This window comes from Phyllopteryx taeniolatus, chromosome 3, assembly GCF_024500385.1.
Source record: "Phyllopteryx taeniolatus isolate TA_2022b chromosome 3, UOR_Ptae_1.2, whole genome shotgun sequence".
Classification (NCBI taxonomy): domain Eukaryota; kingdom Metazoa; phylum Chordata; class Actinopteri; order Syngnathiformes; family Syngnathidae; genus Phyllopteryx; species Phyllopteryx taeniolatus.
The window spans coordinates 8,004,483-8,024,423 of record NC_084504.1 but is presented as its reverse complement, the minus strand read 5'-3'; the positions used below and the strand labels follow the sequence as shown (position 1 = coordinate 8,024,423).

The 19,941-nt window shown below is 40.8% G+C and overlaps 4 protein-coding genes across 9 annotated transcripts; 3 read left to right on the top strand and 1 right to left on the bottom strand.

Moving 5' to 3' along the window:
* Nucleotides 1–151: 151 nt before the first annotated feature.
* Nucleotides 152–4,383, bottom strand: LOC133474787 (gastrula zinc finger protein XlCGF8.2DB-like). Its single transcript, XM_061766802.1, has 2 exons — nt 4,066–4,383; nt 152–2,593 (listed from the first exon to the last, which is right to left on the bottom strand). Exons 1-2 carry the CDS (start codon nt 4,241–4,243, stop codon nt 1,674–1,676), a joined length of 1,098 nt encoding a protein of 365 aa, XP_061622786.1. The 5' UTR covers nt 4,244–4,383; the 3' UTR covers nt 152–1,673.
* Nucleotides 4,384–4,401: 18 nt separating this feature from the next.
* Nucleotides 4,402–6,195, top strand: LOC133474784 (gastrula zinc finger protein XlCGF52.1-like). Its single transcript, XM_061766795.1, has 2 exons — nt 4,402–4,695; nt 4,923–6,195. The coding sequence occupies exons 1-2, from the start codon at nt 4,554–4,556 to the stop codon at nt 6,047–6,049; spliced, it is 1,269 nt and encodes a 422-aa protein (XP_061622779.1). The 5' UTR covers nt 4,402–4,553; the 3' UTR covers nt 6,050–6,195.
* A 110-nt stretch (nt 6,196–6,305) lies between these two features.
* LOC133474776 (gastrula zinc finger protein XlCGF57.1-like) lies at nt 6,306–12,786 on the top strand. The gene is made up of 2 exons (XM_061766774.1): nt 6,306–6,957; nt 10,550–12,786. The coding sequence occupies exons 1-2, from the start codon at nt 6,861–6,863 to the stop codon at nt 12,121–12,123; spliced, it is 1,671 nt and encodes a 556-aa protein (XP_061622758.1). The 5' UTR covers nt 6,306–6,860; the 3' UTR covers nt 12,124–12,786.
* Nucleotides 12,787–14,373: 1,587 nt separating this feature from the next.
* Nucleotides 14,374–19,684, top strand: LOC133474775 (gastrula zinc finger protein XlCGF57.1-like). Of its 6 annotated transcripts, XM_061766773.1 has the most exons (5): nt 14,498–14,609; nt 14,972–15,239; nt 15,758–16,126; nt 18,174–18,337; nt 18,552–19,684. In XM_061766773.1, exons 1-5 carry the CDS (start codon nt 14,532–14,534, stop codon nt 18,561–18,563), a joined length of 891 nt encoding a protein of 296 aa, XP_061622757.1. In that variant the 5' UTR covers nt 14,498–14,531; the 3' UTR covers nt 18,564–19,684. The 6 variants fall into 6 exon arrangements, 5 of the variants coding, with proteins under 5 accessions (XP_061622752.1, XP_061622755.1, XP_061622757.1 ...); XM_061766772.1 differs by having other exon boundaries at nt 18,174–19,684; XR_009787620.1 differs by lacking the exons at nt 18,174–18,337; nt 18,552–19,684 and having other exon boundaries at nt 14,492–14,609; nt 14,972–15,271; nt 15,758–15,896.
* Nucleotides 19,685–19,941: the final 257 nt, after the last annotated feature.

Sequence of the window (19,941 nt, the reverse complement as noted above, 5' to 3'; positions counted from 1 at the left end):
AACTCAAAGCCAGAACAAATATAGGTGGAGCAACAATCAAAGAGGTAGAAATACATGATGCTTTTGCTTCATGTTTAGGTGAAGTTAGCAAAGTTACGGAATTAGCTTTTCCATCATATACCAACAACAACAGCGGAACATATATTCAATAGAATAGAATAGCCTGATCAGAGCGTACAAAGGAAAACTCCAGGTCCTCCTCAACATGTAAGGCGAGTTGGAGAAGGTGTGAACTGTGCAATGAGAACAAGCTTGTTACAAAAATCGTCCAAGTTTGTAAGCAAGCAGCTCACTTCATATTTGGCATGGTTGGCCAGCTCGTATTTGTGTCGAGCACTTTAGCAGAATGCCACGTGAGGTGGCCATATGCAAATGTGAAACGTTTTTCTTAAAATAATAATAAATATAAAAATCAATTTCAAATTCATCTTAACATTAGTACCTGAAATAGATTTACCCATAATTAAACAAAATTAAGTTCGGCACGGTAAGGCTACACTGCAGGGTTGGGGCAAGCAAAATTGTAAGATATGAGTACTTGGCAGTGTACTCAAGACTCAACTCAGTTCACAACAAGCAGCAGTTTGGCAGATAGTGAACAGTTCTTCAAAAAAAGGAGGCTTCAAGCTATTTATTGCCACTCCCAGTTGAAGTTTACTGTAAAACTAAACAGAAAACAAGGAGATTTATATGTCTTTAAAACAACAACTTTCCCTTATTAAAGTCCACTAGCTTAATGCTAACCACACATTACGGGAAACACCATAGTAGGACTAATGAATAGTAATAATTGTGTCTTTGTGCTATAAACAATAGATATTTTAACACAAACGGTGGAGCAACACAAATAGACAGTTAATAAAACAATACTCACAGGCATATATTCTTATCCTCTGTGATGGACTAATATTATTACTGAGGAGCTGAGGCCGGCTCCATGTATTGCTGTATTATACTGTCCTCAGGTGGCAAAGGCGCACACACCGGATGGCACAATGTCCATTGAATTGAAACAAAAAAGTGGCAAACTGTTAAATTTCTTCACATTCTATGTAATTGTCGTTACCGCAAGTTTTTTTTTTTTTTTTTAAAGTACACAATATTACAGAGTGATATTCTATTCTTAAAAACATATTACAACATTTTTGTTGTTTTTTAGGGAAGCTGGAATAGATTAAAGGCATTTATTTAAATGGGGAAACATCATTTGAGATACAAGTGTTTTGAGTTACGAGCATAGTCAACCATGGAACAAATTAAACTTGAATCTCAAGGCACCACTGCATGTCTCCTTTGATGTCAGCGACAAGGAAGAAATATGACATGTTGACAATTGTACAAGTTGTTCCTATAACCAATGGTCAGTAGCGTGAAGAACCATACGAAGAAATTCCACTCCTAAACCAGCAGTTGTCGCAAGTCAACCAAAGAAAACAAGTTCACAGGAAGGAACTGTATATAAAAAAAAAACAAAAAAAAAAAAAAAAGAAGTATTTTCTTAATTGTTGTATCATATATATACTTTTTTCCTAACAGGAAAATTCTCTCGTGGATCTCCATGTTGTTTTTTATAGCGCTTCCAGATGTTTTCTCAATGTGCGAGGAAACTGGATTACCGGGAGAAAACCAAGGCAATCACAGGGAGAAGATGCATACTCTTAGACAGGCCGGAATCAGGATTCAAACCCTGAACCTGAGAACCGGGAGACAGACGTGCTAACCACTAGGTCGCCATGTTGGTGGGTCCTCATGTGTGCCGTCAAATTGTGCTTATGAGAAAAGCTTTTGCCACAAACTGAGCATGTGAAAGGTTTTTCTCCTGTATGTTTTCTCATGTGTGCCAACAGTGTTGACTTTTGAGTGAATCTTTCGCCGCACACGGAGCAAGTGAAGGGTTTTTCTCCCGTATGTGTTCTCACGTGTGCTACCAGTGTTGCTTTTTGAGTGAATCTTTCATTGCAAATTGAACAACAAAAGGGTTTTTCTCCCGTGTGTCTTCTCATGTGTGTAATCATATTTTCTTTTCGGGCGAAGCTCTCGTCACAAACTGGGCAACTAAAAGGTTTTTCTCCTGTGTGCCTCTGCATGTGTGCATTCAAAGTCTGCTTATAGGAAAAGCTTTCACCACAAGTTAAGCAATTGAAAGGTTTCTCTCCCGTGTGCATTGCTGTGTGTGCAATCAAAGAGACCTTTCGTGCAAACGCATCACCACAGACTGAGCAACAAAAGGGTTTTTCCCCCGTGTGTGTTCTCATGTGCGTCATCATATTTGATTTTCGTGCAAATCGTTCACCACAAAATGAGCAGCTGAACCGTTTTTGACCGATGGCAGTGGTCGGTTTTTGAGAGCATTCCAAGTCACCTGCGCAATCTGCGTCACTCGTCAAAAGTTCTCCCGTGTCATTACTATGTGACAGCGGCGCTAAGAGGTTGTTTACTGGTGGTTCTTCATGGTGGTCTCCACTTGGGCTGTGATGATGAAGCTGTGATGACTTGGTTGGTTCATCTTCATCGTCTTCACTCTTCACTACGACATTCAGTGGCAAATCTCTGACGTCCACCTCCTCCTCTTCCTCTTTAACGTGGGAGCGCTCTGGCACACAAACACAATTTAGGTCAGACACTTAAAATTCAACATGCGGATGCATCTTGATACGGTACATTTGATTATCCTTGAATAGTTCATTGAATTAAGTAGTTCAATTGACAAAGTGAAACTCATATTATACAGTCCATAAACAAATGAAAATACTTTTCAGAAGGCTTAGTCCTAATTACTATAAAAACATTTTATTGGATCTTTTGTAATATTCAATTTTTTTGAGATGGTGAGTTTGGGGGTTTATTAGCCCATGGATCAACACTAACTTTTGCACTAGTAGCACTGGTGTGACCCATTTTTTTCAGTTGGTCGCACAAGCACATGATTTGGTCGCACTCTTTTTTTTGAAGAGATACAGCACGACCAATACGCAGGTTAACAAATAGACGGAGACCTTTTTAAGTGTGTCAAAAGCTTTGAAACAGTGAATCATTTTCGGCCAATTGTCTCAAAGTGATGAATTGCTTCAAAAAGCATTGGTTTCTCAATCCCTAGTGGCCACTGGCCAGACACAATGATGCACTAGCCTGTCTGTGATGTGCATATGTGATGCCCATGGACGCGACGGTCCTGTTGATAGCGTGTCCTATCTGGAAGAAGCAGCCAATCATATTGCAGTGGGTTGCTTATAACGCAAATGGAATTCATAACAATGACTGACACGGCATCACTGCTCTCTCTCTCTCTCTCTCTCTCTCCTGTAGGAGGAGGAGATTGCAGTGGAATTAAGACAACTTTCAATCATTAAAACATGCATTCGCACTAATGCAACAAGATGAAATTTTTAATCACACAACCTGGAAAAAATGGTCGCGTGTGCGACCATTTTGTCGCAGTCTCAAGCCCTGTTAGCTGTAACCTATTATCATCCAAATTATAAAATTATAATATTGAGCGACCCTCGTGAGGAAAAGCGGTACAGAAAATGGATGGATGGGTGGATGAACTATTTCACTCTCTCTGTAGAAATTGCCCAGGCTGATAGTTATTCAATTAATTTGGTACCATTGGGGGTGTTTGTTTTCATCAGTGATTCTCCACCATATTAGTGTGTCGAGGGAATAATCCAATTTCACTTTAATGGTGCGAAAAGTATGGTTTCTTTGATACAAATAATCTATGTTCAGCTATCTCTGCCATTGACGTATACTGACAACTCGAACAAGTGCTCGTCCTCTAGACAAGAGTAATAGCTTAGTGCTAAACTAAGGCCCATGTTTTACACTACAGTACAGTACATTTGTGAGTAAGTTAAGACGAGATCATAAATATTTCAGTGTACTGTATGTACTTTTTTTTGGGGTGACATTTTTGTTTGATGTTTGCTTTGAGGTTTGTCTCAATGGAACATTGCCTTGGTTCAATAAAGGTTGGGAAACACTTATCTTCTAGACGTAATATTTCACCACTATCTGTAACTAAAAAGTGGTACGTGATAAAGTTGAGTGAACATGTGAACAGACCTTCCTTGTGTATGACAACTTGAGTCTTGCAAACAGCTTCGAGTTGCAATCGGTGGCGCTCGGTCTCCTCCCTCGCTCGACAAAGTTGCTCCTGGTACGATAAAATCGTTCTTTCAAACAGTCCGAAGATTTCGTCGGCGGCCACAATTAGTCGCTCCCTCACCAACTCTTTCAACATTTTTATGTCTTTTCCCCCCTACTCGATTTCACTCGTCACTCAAGTGGTGGTTAGCCAAAACGTATACGGAAGGATTCTGTCAACAAACCATACTGCGCATGCGTACATTTTACGGCCAATCGAGACGTTCAGCTGACGTAAAAGCTCCATCGAAGAAGAAAAGGGCGGAAGTTGGTCCGTTGGACGACGGGAGACGTTGACGCTGTGTACTTTTGCTCGCTAAGAGAAAACAGCCCACTGTCGAGCGATTTGGAAGGAGTGTAACTAACTGTAATATTTAAATATTATTATCAACATCAACAAAAGCGAGATGGCATCGGCCCTGGCGCAACCTTGTCGAGCGAGAGAGGAGACCGAGCGACGACATCTGGACGCTGTTTGCAACACTCATACAGAGCTACACATCGGTGGTGTGCTCTCTGTCGACGCGAGATCCAACACGCACAAAATTGGTAAAATATTACGATATTTAGAATGTATTTACGATATAATAAGATTACATTCCCCACAGCAATCGCTTGACGACATCGCAAAACAAACCGAACTGCAACCATCTTGATTTTGCAACCAATAAGAAAAAGAACTGGACGTCACATGACGCGGTCTGTTTTGGGACACCCAGTATATAAAAAAATCTTTATATAATATTTGATTTCTGCGTGTTTCACGTGTTCTACAGACGTGCAGCAACCAGCTTTTCGCCAAGAAGAAGTTGCACTTCAGCCGCAGTGGAGGATGTCCTGTTTGGAGCGGAAGCGTCCACAGCCATCCCACAGTAAAGAGGAAGAGGAGGAGCCACCGGCCCCCTACGTTAAAGAGGAAGAGGAGGAGGTTGATATCAGCGAGTTGCCACTGACTATCGTCGTTGTGAAAAGTGAAGATGATGACGACGAAGCATCCGAATGTTCTCAGCTTTATCATCACAGTATAAGTGAACCCCACTACCGAGGACTACAAGCTGACAACCTCTTAGCTCCACTGTCACATAACGAAGACACCGAAGTGTCTTTGAGGAGCGAAGTAGACTATGAAGGTGACAAGAAAGGCTTGAAATATTCCGAAACGCAAACAACTCTTGACAAGAAAACTGCTCAAACATTCAGGAGACGTCTCACACGCAAAGAACATTTTAGGTGCTCCGTTTGTAGTAAAACATTTCCATATGAGAGCACTTTGAATGAACACATGCAGACACACACAGGCGAAAAACCCTTTACCTGCTCGGTTTGTGGTGAAAGTTTTGCTCGAAAAGGAAATATGAATGTACACATGAGAAAACACACAGGCGAAAACCCTTTTAGTTGCACAGTGTGTGGTAATACGTTCGCTCGCAAGGTCAATCTGATCGCGCACACGGCAACGCACACAGGAGAAAAACCTTTCACATGCTCAGTTTGTGGTGAAAAGTTTTCTTATGAGTACAATGTGAATGCACACATGAAAACACACACAGGAGAAAAGCCTTTTATTTGTTCAGTTTGTGGTAAAAGGTTCCTTAAAAAGTCAGTTATGGTTAAACACATCAGAACACACACAGGAGAAAAACCGTATAGTTGCTCAGTTTGCGGTGAAAGTTTTTCTCATAAACACAGTTTGAATGTTCATATGAGAACACACACAGGAGAAAAACTTTTTAGTTGCTCGGTTTGTGGTAAAAGATTCACTCACAAGCAAAATATGATCCAACATATGAGAACACACACAGGAGAAAAACCTTTCACTTGCTCAGTTTGTGGTGAAAGCTTTTCTTATAAGCATGGTTTGAAGTCACACATGCAGACACACACAGGGAGAAAAACCCTTTAGTTGCTCACTTTGTGGTAAAAGCTTTTCTAATAAGTATGATTTGAACATACACATGCGAACACACACAGGTGAAAAACCTTTTAGTTGCTTAATGTGTTGTAAAAGATTCACTGTGAAGCAAAACATGATTCGACACATGAGAACACACTCGGGAGAAAAACCTTTCGCTTGCTCACTTTGTGATAAAAGTTTTTCTAGTAAGTCTGATATGAATAGACATGAGAACACACACAAGAGCAAAACGTTTTAGTTGCTCACTCTGTGTCAAACCTGGAGACTAAACGTTTTCCTGCCCAATTGCACTAAAACATTTGTGAGAAACCCCTTTTTCCTATATGTAGCCATTTGAATTTTTATGAAGTTACCTGAGAGTCAAATATAGGGGTGGGGTATGATAATAATGCTTGAAAAATTATTATATAAATTTTTTTTGATTCAGTCTTTTGACCTTTGGATGAGAATTCTTTTATTTGTTTTTCGTGTTGCACTATGGTTCTTATAAAGGTCATAACAGTCAAATATTGTGTTTTCGCTGCTCTCGTTTTTTTGTTTTTTGTTTTGCAGTAAACACGAAACACATTCTGACCTCATGCGTCTCTTCTTCCAATCTCTTTTGGAGTGGTCTTCAATACCGCCGCAAGATGGTGGCAGGTATTTCGTGAATGCCGTAAAACAACATCGAAGAACAAAAAGGCGGAAGTTGACGAGGCCTCGACGATGACAGAAAAAAAAACTGCTAGTTCGTTTACTTTTATCCGCTAAAAGACAAAATTGCAAAAAAAAGGGTGACTAGTGGCGGGTTTAAAGAAGTATGGCGTCATACAAGGAGCAATTTTTGCGAAGAGAAGAGAACGAACGACAACAGCAGGACGCCATTTTCTTGTCTCCCACGGTATTCAACATTCAAGGTGTGTTCACGTCACAGGTCTTGCACGTTGAATACTCTTGCATTAATAAATAAAGGTTGCTCGCGCCAAGTATTCATAGACAACCAATTTGGATTAAAAGAATAAGCTTTGTACTGACCTGTGTATTTATCCATTACGATAACTTGTCATTACCTGTAGAAGACACCATACAACATTTGTTTTTAGATGCTTCCAAAGCCCCTTACCGCATTCATTTTGGCAAAGAGTGCCACCATATTTAATAATATTTTGACATGACGATAAGCGGACAATTGATGGATGGTCCTAACACCATGAAGGTTAGATGGGGAAAAAACCATGTCAGAACCAGTTCCTGTTACCAGTGGGCTCAGACAAGGTGCATTATTGTCACCAATGCTTTTTAACCTGTATGTAGATGGTCTGCCTAAAGAATTAGAGGGGTTTAAGACTGAATGTGTGGTGGGAAATCATCTTATTAATCATTTAATGTAAGTTGATGATGTAGTCATAAAGGCTTCTTGTCGTGCTGGTTTGCAGCAACGGTGTGGAGTTAGAACAAGGTATGGGATGCAATATTTCCCAAAAAGAGTGTCATCATGAGAGCAGTGTTTTTCAACCTTTTTTGAGCCAAGGCACATTTTTTTTCATTGAAAAAAAAAATCACGAGGCACACCACCAGCAGGAAATGTTAAAAAATTGAACTTTGTAGCCTATATTTACAATATAAAGTCGTTTTCATCAAATAAACACAAAGAGAAAGTATTTTATAATAAAACAATATTTCTACTCACTCAGTGTGAAGCCTGGGCCTTTTTGGATGAACACAGAGCTGATATTCTGGGAGGAATCGAAGACAGAAATACACGAAGCTCTTCCTCAACAGCTCTCGGTCTCTCTGTGTTTTTAGTTTTTATAGCAGTCAGGCTTGAAAAGCTCACCTCACACAGATATGTCGTGGAAAATGGGAGCAATGTCAAAATAGCTTTGGTTGCCAGAATGGGGAACTCCTTGGCAGTTAGCCAACCAAAAACGGTCCAAAGGCAGATCAACAAAGCTTAGCTTTAAACCGCGGTTTTGTCTCAATTCAGTTAGTTCCTCCCGCTCCTGTAAAGTCATGAAAAATCACAGATGCTGGCTTTTGAACTTTGCGTCCATAACGGTCCGGATGGTTCTTTTCCTCTTTGGCCCGGAGGACAATTTCCCAAAACAATTTGAAATGTGGACTTGTCAGACCACAGAACACTTTTCCACTTTGCATCAGTCCATCTTAGATGAGCTCGGGCCCAGAGAAGCCGGTGGCGTTTCTGGGTGTTGTTGATAAATGGCTTTTGCTTTGCATAGTAGAGTTTCAAGTTGCACTTACGGATGTAGCGCCGAACTGTATTTACTGACATTGGTTTTCTGAAGTGTTCCTGAGCCCATGTGGTGATATCCTTTACACATTGATGTCGTTTTTTGATGCAGTGCCACCCCATCTTTGCTTGTGAATGACTGAGCAATTCAGGGAAGCTCCTTTTATACCCAATCATGGCACCCACCTGTTCCCAATTAGCCTGTTCACCTGTGGGATGCTCCAAACAGGTGTTGGATGAGCAATCCTCAACTTTCCTAGCCTTTATTCCACATCGTTGCCTGTATAATTATGTATCGGCCTACTGTACTATTTATTGTCAAAAGTAGTCTTTTATGAACGAGTATTGAGATTCCCCTTTGTCTGACGTTATAAAAAGCAGAGATAGCCCGAGTGAAAGTATTTTCCTTCTGATTCGGTTAGATGCGTTTCTTGTATTAGGAGATCTGTTTTAAATTTAGTGATATGATCCATAATCTTAATTGTTTTTGCCTGTGCTCAAATGCCACGATACAGAAGTGTGACATATAATGGGGGCGCGTATATTAATTTTGAATAAATTGGGTACTATGTATTCTTTGTTATAGTTGTTATAATTTTATGGTATGATGTTGATAGATGTTACTTAAAGCGGGTGATAGGAGTGATAGATATATTTAAGTACAGCAAAGCCAAGGTACAATAAAAGGGTGGCAAACAGACAAAACATTAAAAACAAAAATTAGTGCTGAGGGAATAATATGGTGTGTAGTGGTTTGTAGTATTTAGCGTATGTGAGCGCAGTGAAACAAACCTTAAGGGGTGAGGATATATGCTCGTGGGCATGCATGGTTACCTTTTTTTTTTTTGTCTAAGAAAAATGAAAATAAGGAAACAAAATGCAACAAGCTTTAGACATTTAATAAGAGACTAAATCAGAAGTACTTATCTCGTAAAGCCAAGGAGGGGGTGATGTTGGCATCACGAAACAGTTGACCGTCAGCATACACCTTGTCGACAACCAGCCATGCTCGCTTGCCTTTCTCACTGTTGTTCTTCATAAGCGGGTACAAGAGTTCACGCCTCCTGTTGATTTCCTTGGCAAATTGATTGTTCATTCCAAAAGATGTCCCTTTGAGCTCACGTCCTTTTGTTTTCCCAAACATTTTTTGTTGGAAGTGTTCAAACTTAGCCATGATGGGACGTGGTTTGTTTCCTGGACAGGGGCCTCCTAATCGATGAACATGGTGAAAGGTAATCTTGTCGATTTGTGTCTTGTATCTTGACCGCGGACATCATGAACTTTTTAATCTGAGTTTTCCGGTGCGATTTCAGGAATGCCCGAGAAAATGAGATTGTCACGCCTGCCTCTTGATTCATGTCCAGCATGGTGTCTTTCATGGTTTTCTATTCCATTCTGAGATTTTTCAAGCCCGCTGTTGTTGACATCATGCTTGATCAAAGTGTCGCATTATCTACTGTAATCTTTGCTCCTTGACCGGTTGCTGTGTAAACTCTAAGCTGTTTTCAAACTGTGTGATCTCTTGGCGCAGCAAGTCGAGTGTAATTGACAATTTTTTGTCGATTGAGTGGAGGACACTGGCCTGTGTCTCTGGTGAACCGAGTAAATCTTCAGTCAAAGTGGAGCGGGGATTTTCCATGATAAATGGCTTAGCATTGATGTAACTCTGGTGAAATTCTCAAATGGCTCCTTGTTAGTTGCCGCTGCTGGCGAAGTTGGTGAAGACAGACAAAAAAAAAACCGAGGCAACAAGGAAAAAGGCTTTTGAAAGGGAAAGTTTGTCGTATAGTAGCTGCTTTTTTCCGGTCGCATTGTCACAGCATGTCACAGCCGCCTCAGTCCGTTGCATTGTGTGTTAGCATTAAGCTAGTGGACATTAATAAGGCAGAGCTATAATTGTTTTAAATGGACAATGTGTAATTCTCTAGAAACTTCTAAGTCAGAGGATGCTTAAGTGGAGGTACCACTGTATTTGTATTTTGTATAATCTTGCAGTATTTTATGAATAAAGTTTGTTGAATTAAGATCGTTTGGAGCTTAACAAGAGACTCAGTATACTTTTTTGTCATATGCACAGCAAAAACACATTGGTATTGGTTACGCTAAGAAATTACACTTTTGCTTGGAAAGTTCCCAACACAAAGCTCGGAATACTTTAAAACATTTAAGAATGGTCAGATTACATTTTTCGTGCATTCGTCATAATACTGTCTGAGCTAAGCTGTGCTTGTGGTGTTTTTGCTGCTTGTGACCTGCAGATGTCCAGCAGCTAATTATAGGTTGTTCCAGTTCTGAGAAGGAGCAGCACCTTCTTGTTAAAGAGGAAGAGGAGGGTCCACAGCAACCCTACATCAAAGAGGAAGAGGAGGAGGCTGACGTCAGCAAGTTGCCAATGACTGTCGTTGTCGTCGTGAAGAGTGAAAATGACGAAGACGAAGCACCCGAGTTGCCACAGCTTCATCGTCACAGTCCAAGTGGAGACCACCGCAGAGGACATCACAACCGCTCGGCTCTTCTCTCACAGAGCAATGACACGGATGATATGAGCGATATAGACTGTGAAGGTGACTTGAAATGCTCTGAAAAGAAAACAAGTTTGAACAACGAGAACATTTCTCAAACACGCAGGAGACGTCGCACACGGAAAGAACATTTTAGCTGCTCAGTTTGTGGTAAAATGTTTCCTTATGAGAGTAGTTTGATTGAACACATGCAAACTCACACAGGAGAAAAACCCTTTCGCTGCTCAGTTTGTGGTCAAAGTTTTTCTCGAAAAGGTAATATGAACGTACACATGAGAAGTCACACTGGAGAAAAACCTTTCAGTTGCTCAATTTGTGGTGATGAGTTTGCTCAGAAGGCCTCTTTGGTGGCACACACAGCGACACACACGGGAGAAAAACCTTTCACTTGCTCCGTTTGTGGGAAAAGCCTTTCTTATAAGCATGGTTTGAAATCACACATGCTGACGCACATGGAAGAAAAACCTTTTAGTTGCTCAGTTTGTGGTGACAGTTTTTCTTACAAGCAGAGTTTGAATTTACACATGAGACGACACACAGGAGAAAACACTTTCACTTGCTCAGTTTGTGATAAATGTTTTTATGATGAGCACGGTTTAAAAGTACACACGCAGACACACACAGGAGAAAAAGCCTTTGTCTGTTCCATTTGTGGTGAGAGTTTTTCTCGAAAAGGAAATATGAATGTACATATGAGAAGACACACTGGAGAAAAACCTTTCAGTTGCTCAATTTGCGGTGATAAATTTGCTCAGAAGGTCTCCTTAGTTGCACACACAGCAACGCACACGGGAGACAAACCATTCACTTGCTCAGTTTGTGGTAAAAGCTTTTCTTATAAGCACGGTTTGAAATCACACATGCAGACACACACGGGAGAAAAACCATTTAGTTGCTCAGTTTGTGGTGACAGTTTTTCTTATAAGCACAGTTTGAATATACATATGAGAAGACACACGGGAGAAAAACCTTTCACATGCTCAGTCTGTAAAAAAAGCTTTTCGCATAAGCACGGTTTGACAGCACACATGTGGACGCACACAGGAGAAAAACCTTTTAGTTGCTCAGTATGTGGCAAAAGCTTTTATAATAAGTATGACTTGAATCTACACACAAGAACACACACTGAAGAAAAACCTTTTAGTTGCTCGGTTTGTAGTAAAAGATTCGCTGTCAAGCAAAACATGATTCGACACACGAAAAGACACTCGGGAGAAAAAGCTTTTACTTGCTCACTTTGTGATAAAAGCTTTTCGAGCAAGTCTGATTTGAATAGACATGTGAACACACACAACAGAAAACCCTTATAGTTGCTCAATGAGGTGTTTTTGTCTCGACAATTGGAGGTGGAAACCTAAACATCTGTCCTTCAAAATGTTTGGCGGGGTGCGTAGGCTTGGTGACACTGTGACAGCCACAATAAACTGTCTCGTAAACTCTGCAAAACTTCAACTTGTTAGGTTTCGGAGTATACGGAATCCATGCTTTGTGCTCTTCTGGTTTTTCGGGGGCGGAGGTGCGGCCCCCTTTCAAGTAGTTCTGTGTTTGTTCTTGTTCCCTCTCGCTATCGATAAAATGAATGTTTAAATCAGATGCTTTATTTCCTCATTTCACATGCACGGACAAACAGGAATTTACAAAACACCCCATGATGTTGTTGTTTGTCATATGTAGCCCTTTTTCAAAGAAAACATGAACATAATTGACTATTTTAAGAATAAGACTTATGATCTGTTCCAGTATTTTATAAATGAAGTTTTCTATGAGAAGAATATGCTTGCCCAGAACTTCATGATATTCCAGAGTCTTTTTTGTCATATGCACAGCAAAAACAGTGGTTACATAAAACAATGACACCCCTGCTTGGTCAGTTTCCGACACACGGTTTTGAATATATATTTTTTAAAGTCAAGAAAGGTCAGATGACGTTGTTTACATGCATTCTCAAAATGAAATACAAGACTTTTCCGTTAGATTATGTTTGTGTTTGCAACCATTTTCAAATGCTTATTATTATTTATTTATTTTGGTACAAAAACTTCAGTAAATCTTTGGTGGGAAACCTATTTCCCTATCAGTGATTGTTTCAGTGCCTTCATAACAGATTGATTTCATAAAAAGTAAGTCATCTGAAGGTCAAATGAAGGAAATTGAACAATTATAATGTATTATATAAGAGTTTGTGGATTCAATGTTTTGGGCTTTTTATAACATGGTCTGTTTGGCTTAATTTGTCTTGGGAATTTCATGGCGGACCGTACAAGTCCGAACAAGTCAAATTGTATATTTGTATTGTTTTCAGGGCACCTCTGCCTCACAGTTCTGAGGATCCGGGTTCAAATCCGGCTCCGCCTGTTTGGAGTTTGCATATTCTCCCCGTGCCCGCGTGGGTTTTTTTCGGGAACATCCCCAAAACATGCATGGTATGTTGATTGAAGACTCTAAATTACCCGTACGTGTGAAAGTGAGTGCGAATGGTTGGTTGTTTCTATGTGCCCTGCGATTGGCTGGCGACCGGTTCGGGGTGTGACCCGCCTCCCGCCCGAAGTCAGCTGGGATCGGCACCAGCACGCCTGCGACCCGAGTGAGGATGAGCGGTACAGAAATTGGATGGATAGTTATTGAGTGGCACGGTGGCACTGGTTAGAGCATCAGCCTCACAGTTCTGAGGTGCGGGGTTCAATCCCCGGCCCCGCCTGTGTGGAGTTTGCATGTTCTCCCCGTGCCTGCGTGGGTTTTCTCCGGCCACTCCGGTTTCCTCCCACATCCCAAAAACATGCATTAATTGGAGACTCTAAATTGCCCGTAGGCATGACTGTGAGTGCGAATGGTTGTTAGTTTCTATGTGCCCTGCAATCGGCTGGCAACCAGTTCAGGGTGTACCCCACCTCCTGCCCGATGACAGCTGGGATAGGCTCCAGCACGCCCGCGACCCTAGTGAGGAGAAGCGGCTCAGAAAATGGATGGATGGATGGATGGATAGTTATTGCTTTCATTTTCCTGGCGCCATCTTCAATACTGCCGCTAGATGACGGCCGTGTGTCGCGAATGCCGTTAAACCACCATCAAAGGCGAAAAAGGCGACAGACTTTTTAGCTACAGGTTCCGTTCATGTTGCACACCCAATGTGTCATTCGAAATAACTTTTCCTTAGCTAGTACAGATAGGGACATTCGCCGGGCGGTCAAATAAGACATTTTGGAATGTGGTGAACACAATCAGAAAAACAACAACAGAAGAACATCGCCTTGCTAGTTGTTTGTTAAAAGAAATTGAACAATTGTCAACATATCTTTTTTTCTTCCTTGTTGCTGATAAGACTTCAGTCATCCAATCCACTGGAGAGAGTCCAATAACAAAATCAGAATAAACTCAGTTGAGCAGCTGATTGTACAAAATGCAGGTTCCCGATTAATTTAACAAGCTTGTCAAATGTATTGACAATAAGCATTTATGACATAGCGTCGTAATTCAAAAGTTGCTTCTCTTATTCTTTGAAATAAATGATTTCTTCCTCTACTACGGAGTCTTCAACGCCGTCGCAAGATGGCAGACTGGAATCACAAAAGCTTGAGCATGCACCACCGAAGAAGAAAAAGACGGAAGTTGTAAATGGGGCGACGGGAGGCAAATGAAGTTTGCGTCAGCGAAAAGAAAACAAACTGTTGCAAGGCTTGCTCGGCGTGTTAGGCAAGTTAATGAAGAACCATGGCGTCGTATGAGGAACAACTTTGTACGAGGACAACGAGCGACGAGCGACAACAACTGGACGCGAAAATGCTGTTTTACGTCCAAGGTCTGTCCACATGTTCAACGCTTTTTTTTGCATTTATGTTTTTGTTTTTGAATTTATTTATTGATTAAACACATTTTCATTCTTAAATAAAGTAAACGGACTCTCGTCTGGCTTATTGTGAAGACAATGTAACACTGTGAACATAGTTGGAAGAAATCAAACAGCTCATGCACACATGGGAGTTGCTTCACTGTAGTTCCAATGAGGCACAAACAAAAGTACGTGTTGCTTATATTATTATTAGTGGAGCTGTCAATTGCTTAAAATAAATCGCATGATTAATCACCAATTAATCGCACATTTTGTATCTGTTCTAAATGTACATCCATACATCTATTTTCTGTACTGCTTCTCCACACTAGGGTCGCGGGCGTGCTGGAGCCTATCCCAGCTATCATCGGGCAGGAGGCGGGGTACACCCTGAACTGGTCGCCAGCCAATCGCAGGGCACATATAAACAAACAACCATTCGCACCTACGGACAATTTAGAGTCTTCAATCAACCTACCGTGCATGTTTTTGGGACGTGCGAGGAAACCGGAGTACCCAGAGAAAACCCACGCAGGCACGGGGAGAACATGCGAACTCCACACAGGCGGGGCCGGAATTTGAACCCCAGTCCTCAGAACTGTGAGGCAGATGTGCTAACCAGTCGCCTAAATGTACAGTTAAAGGATATTTTTCTAGTTTATAATACTCTTATCAACAAATAAGTTTACCTTTTGCAAATATATTTATTATCGCAACATTTCAAATTAAAGCCCAACAAAAAACAACAGATGGGCATGTACTGTAAAACTGTATTGTACTGTACTGTAACTGTTACTGTAAAACTAAACACAAAATGAAAAAAATTACACACATTGTACATTTAAATACAACACATACTCCATTTAACAAACAAATCGCATCGTTAGAAAAATCGCCAGCTTAACGCTAACACACAATGTAAACCGCCATTGACAGGCTAACACAAAATTAGCAAAGAAATCATGGCAAATGTTCTCAAATAGCAAATCTTCACACTCTAACGCTTTTCAGAACACATACTGACAGATAATATAACGATATAACTTAGTAACTCGCTTGTTTTGCTTTGGAAGTTTACATGACTACTGAAGTTTCTTGCATGTATGTTGCTTTTCAAGCCTTCCGAGGAGAGGAGGAGGAAAAAGAGGTTCCACCCCCCCCTTGTGTTAAAGAGGAAGAGGAGGACCCAGAGTGCCCTCACGTTAAAGAGGAAGAGGAGGTGTTGGATGTCAGCGAGTTGCCGTTAACTGTTGTCGTCGTGAAGAGCAAAGATGATGAAGACGAAGCACCCGAGTGGTCACAGCTTCATCATTCCAGTGCAAGTGGAGGGAAGTGTGGAGCACTACCAGCAGACAACCTCGTAGCTCCACTGTCACAGAGTGAAGACATAGAAGAAGCTTTTAGGAATGACGCAGACAAACACTTGAAAACCTCTGGAAAGAAGACAACCGACTTGGATCAAAAACCCTTTAACTGCTCAGTTTGTGGTAAAGTCCTTTCTTATAAGCGCAGTTTGAACGCGCACATGAGAACACACACAGGGGAAAAACCTTTTAGCTGCTCCGTTTGTGGTGAATGTTTTCTTCGAAAGGGAAACATGATTAGACACTTCAAGACACACTCGAAAGAAACACCTTTCAGCTGCTCAGTTTGTAGCGAAAGCTTTTCACATGTGTGTAGTTTAAATAAACACACGAAAACGCATACAGAAGAAAATAAATTTACTTGTTCAGTTTGTGGGAAAAGTTTTCCTCGAAAAGGAAATATGGTAAGACACATGAGAACGCATGCAAGAGCAAAACCTTTTCGTTGCTCCCTTTGTGGCGATACATTTACACAAAAGGTCTCATTGATTGCACACACAGCGACACACAAGGGAGAAAAACCTTTCACTTGCTCAGTTTGTGGTGAGTGGTATTCTCACAAGCGCAGTCTTAAAGTACACATGCGGACGCACACAGGAGAAAAACGCTTCAGTTGCTCCGTATGTGCTGAATGTTTTACGTATAAGCACAATTTGATGGCACACATGGCAACACACACGGGAGAAGAAGCTTTTAGTTGTTCAACTTGTGCTAAAGGCTTTACTTGTAAGCAAAATATGAACATGCACATGAGGACTCACACGGGAGAAAAACCTTTTGCGTGCTCCATTTGTGGCGAAAGCCTTTCTTATAAGCAGAGTTTGAAAGTACACATGCGGACACACACAGGAGAAAAACCCTTTAGTTGTTCAGTTTGTGGTGAGAAATTTGCTCTAAAGGTGACTTTGATTGCACACATAGCAACACACACCGGAGAAAAACCCTTTACCTGTTTGGTTTGCAGCGAAAGCTTTAACTATAAGCACAATTTAAAATCACACATGCAGACGCACACGGGAGAAAAAACCTTTAGTTGTCTGTTTTGTGGAAAAAGATTCAGTCAAAAGTCAAATATGACGACACATAGGAGGACCCACACAGGAGAAAAACCCTTTTGTTGCTTGGTTTGCGGCAGTAAATTTGGTCACAAAGTGTCTTTGAATGCGCACAAGCAGACACACGATGTAAAATAAACATTCACCTGCCTGGTGATGCAAAAACATTTTTTCCTATCATGTCTTATGCGTACTATTGGATTAAATGTTTTGGGACTTCACTGCTGTTCTTCGTCCTTCCTCTGCTTTTATCTATTGGAAACATACCTGAGTAGGTGGCATGTAGCAACATGTGATCAGACAACACAGGTAGAAAAAACACTCGCACTCTATTCTTACAGTAAGTAGACTACAAATACAGTGGTGCCTTGAGATATGGGTGACCTGGTTTACAAGTTGTTTTTAGATAAGAGTCATTGTTCGGCTGATTTTTTTTTTTCTTTTCCTTTGACTTGCGGGCAAAAATGTGGGATAAAGGTGCTGTATTAACATAAAACAAATAATTACACATTTTGTATTAAAAACAAAAGCATAACTTTAAGTCCACTGGTTTATTGCTTACAAGTAATGGGAAATGGATCGGCTAACAAATAGCATCTGTGGTGTTATTATATCGCCTTAAGGAGCTGTTATTTGGACACAAACAGTGCAGTAACACATGTAGACAGACAATACTCACCGGCGTAGAGTTGAAAACAGATGTTTACATACACTATATAAAGGAAAATATAAAGTATTTTTTTCCTCACTGACATAAAAGCAGACTTCCTGTTTCAGGTTAATTAGGATTACCAGAATCATTTATATTAGCTAAATGCCAGAATATGCAATACGCAATTTTTCATTACTTTCTTCAAAGTCATATGTTTACAGAGAGCAAGATTAATATGCCTTTAAACAATTTGGGAAAACCCAGATGATGATGTCCTTTCTTTGGAAGCTTCCTTCTTTCTGGACAACATTTGAGTTAATTAGAGACATGCCTGTTTATGTATTTGAAATAGGGACACCTGAAACACACTGCTTCTTTTTGTAACTTCACGAGAAAGTCAAACTAAATCAGCCAAGATATCAGGAAGACAACTGTGGATTCACACAAGTCTGGTTCATCCTAGGGTGCAATTTCCAGATGCCTGAAGCTGCCACGTTCATCTGTTCAAACAATTATACGCAAGCAAATGGGAATGTCCAGCTGTCATACCGCTCCGAAGGAGATGGCTTCGGTGTCCAGGAGAGGAATGTGCTGTGTTTAAGAATCAGAATCATCTTTATTTGGCAAGTATGTCAAAAACACACAAGGAATTTGTCTCTGGGAGTTGGAGCCACACTAGTACGACAACAGACAGCTATTTGACAGAAAATACTTTTGAGACATGGAAAGATAAAAACATTACGGACAGTGACTGAGCAATGAAAGTTTACCGGTAATGTGGTAACGCCGATACAATTTATTAATTTTTTTACTATTGTTGTTGCTTTGTTCCTTGTAACAGAAAGGAAAGTAAAAACGGCTACCGGAAATGGCCAAAAAATGCAGAGGAAACTCCATCCAAGCCAATACCAGCCGTCGTGACACCTCCGACTTGCAGGTGAACTGCAGTACATTTTCAAAACTGCGGCATGGGTTGCACTCGGGTATAAAGACAAACTGCATGCGGGATAGCCGCAGTGATGTCAGCGCGGTCACCGCCCGTGCGAGTATAAAGAAGCCTTTAGGGTCATTAGCGTTAAACTCTTTATCCAGCGATGTTAATTTTTTTAGTCAACTGGTTTTTACCGCAATTATAGAGGGCCCTAACCCCACTTCGATATGCGTCTTCTTTGGCCTGGCGAAGTTGCTGAAGTTTGGCAGTGAACCACAGCTTGTTGTTTTTGAACGTCCAAAATGTCTTTGTTGGTACACACACATTATCACAGAAAGTGATATAGGATGTGACACAGTCCGTATATTCATCTAGGCTGCCAGTTGAAATTTCAAAGACACTCCAATCTGTGCAGTCTAAACAGTCTTGAAGTTTTAACTTTGCTTCATACGTCCACTTCTTCACTGTTTTCACCATAGTCTTCGCACATTTAAGTTTTTGCCTGTATGTTGGTATTAAGTGAATTAATCAGTGATCAGACGAGCCCAGAGCTGCGCGGGGGATAGGACGGTATGCGTCATTTAGCGTGGTATAGCAGTGGTCTAGAATGTTGTTTTCCCTGTGTTAAATATATTCTAGAAGTTATCATTTATTTGCTTAGCTTGCATTAGTATTATGGACGATTTTAGATGTCTCGCCTTCGAAAAGATGACTCAGCATCATCCGATGGAAGGGCGCCTGGACCAAGGACGTGATCGGATGTGGTCGGGTCGGGACAAGTGTTGGTCCAATATTTTGTGTTGTGTCTTATTGCTTAGAATACTATGTCTGGGAAAAACCCTCTTATTATCAAATATTATGTGTCGTGTCTTATTGTTTAGAATACTATGTCTGGGAAAAACCCTCTTATTATCAAATATTTTGTGTTGTGTCTTATTGCTTAGAACATTATGATTTGTAAATCCCTCCTATTTCAAATAAATGCAGGAGCGAGGGGGGGGATTGTTTAGAGCGTGTTGAGAGGCTGTGATCTGAACAATCTCCCATACGCCCTCCTCATGAGAAAAAGAAACCAGCGTCTTCATTCCTTTTGTGTCTATTTTTTATAATGTTGGGTAAGATCAATCCAACACCCTGGTAGGACAGTCAATGTGTTACTTGTATTTAAGTAGTTCGTGGTTGTGTTTAGCTTTGTTAAAGTCTCCAAGAATAAGGAGGGGTGAATCTGGGTGCTTTTTTTCAAGTTCGTTTACCTGTTCAGTGAGCTATAGCAGTGCGGCATTCGTGTTAACTTGAGGAG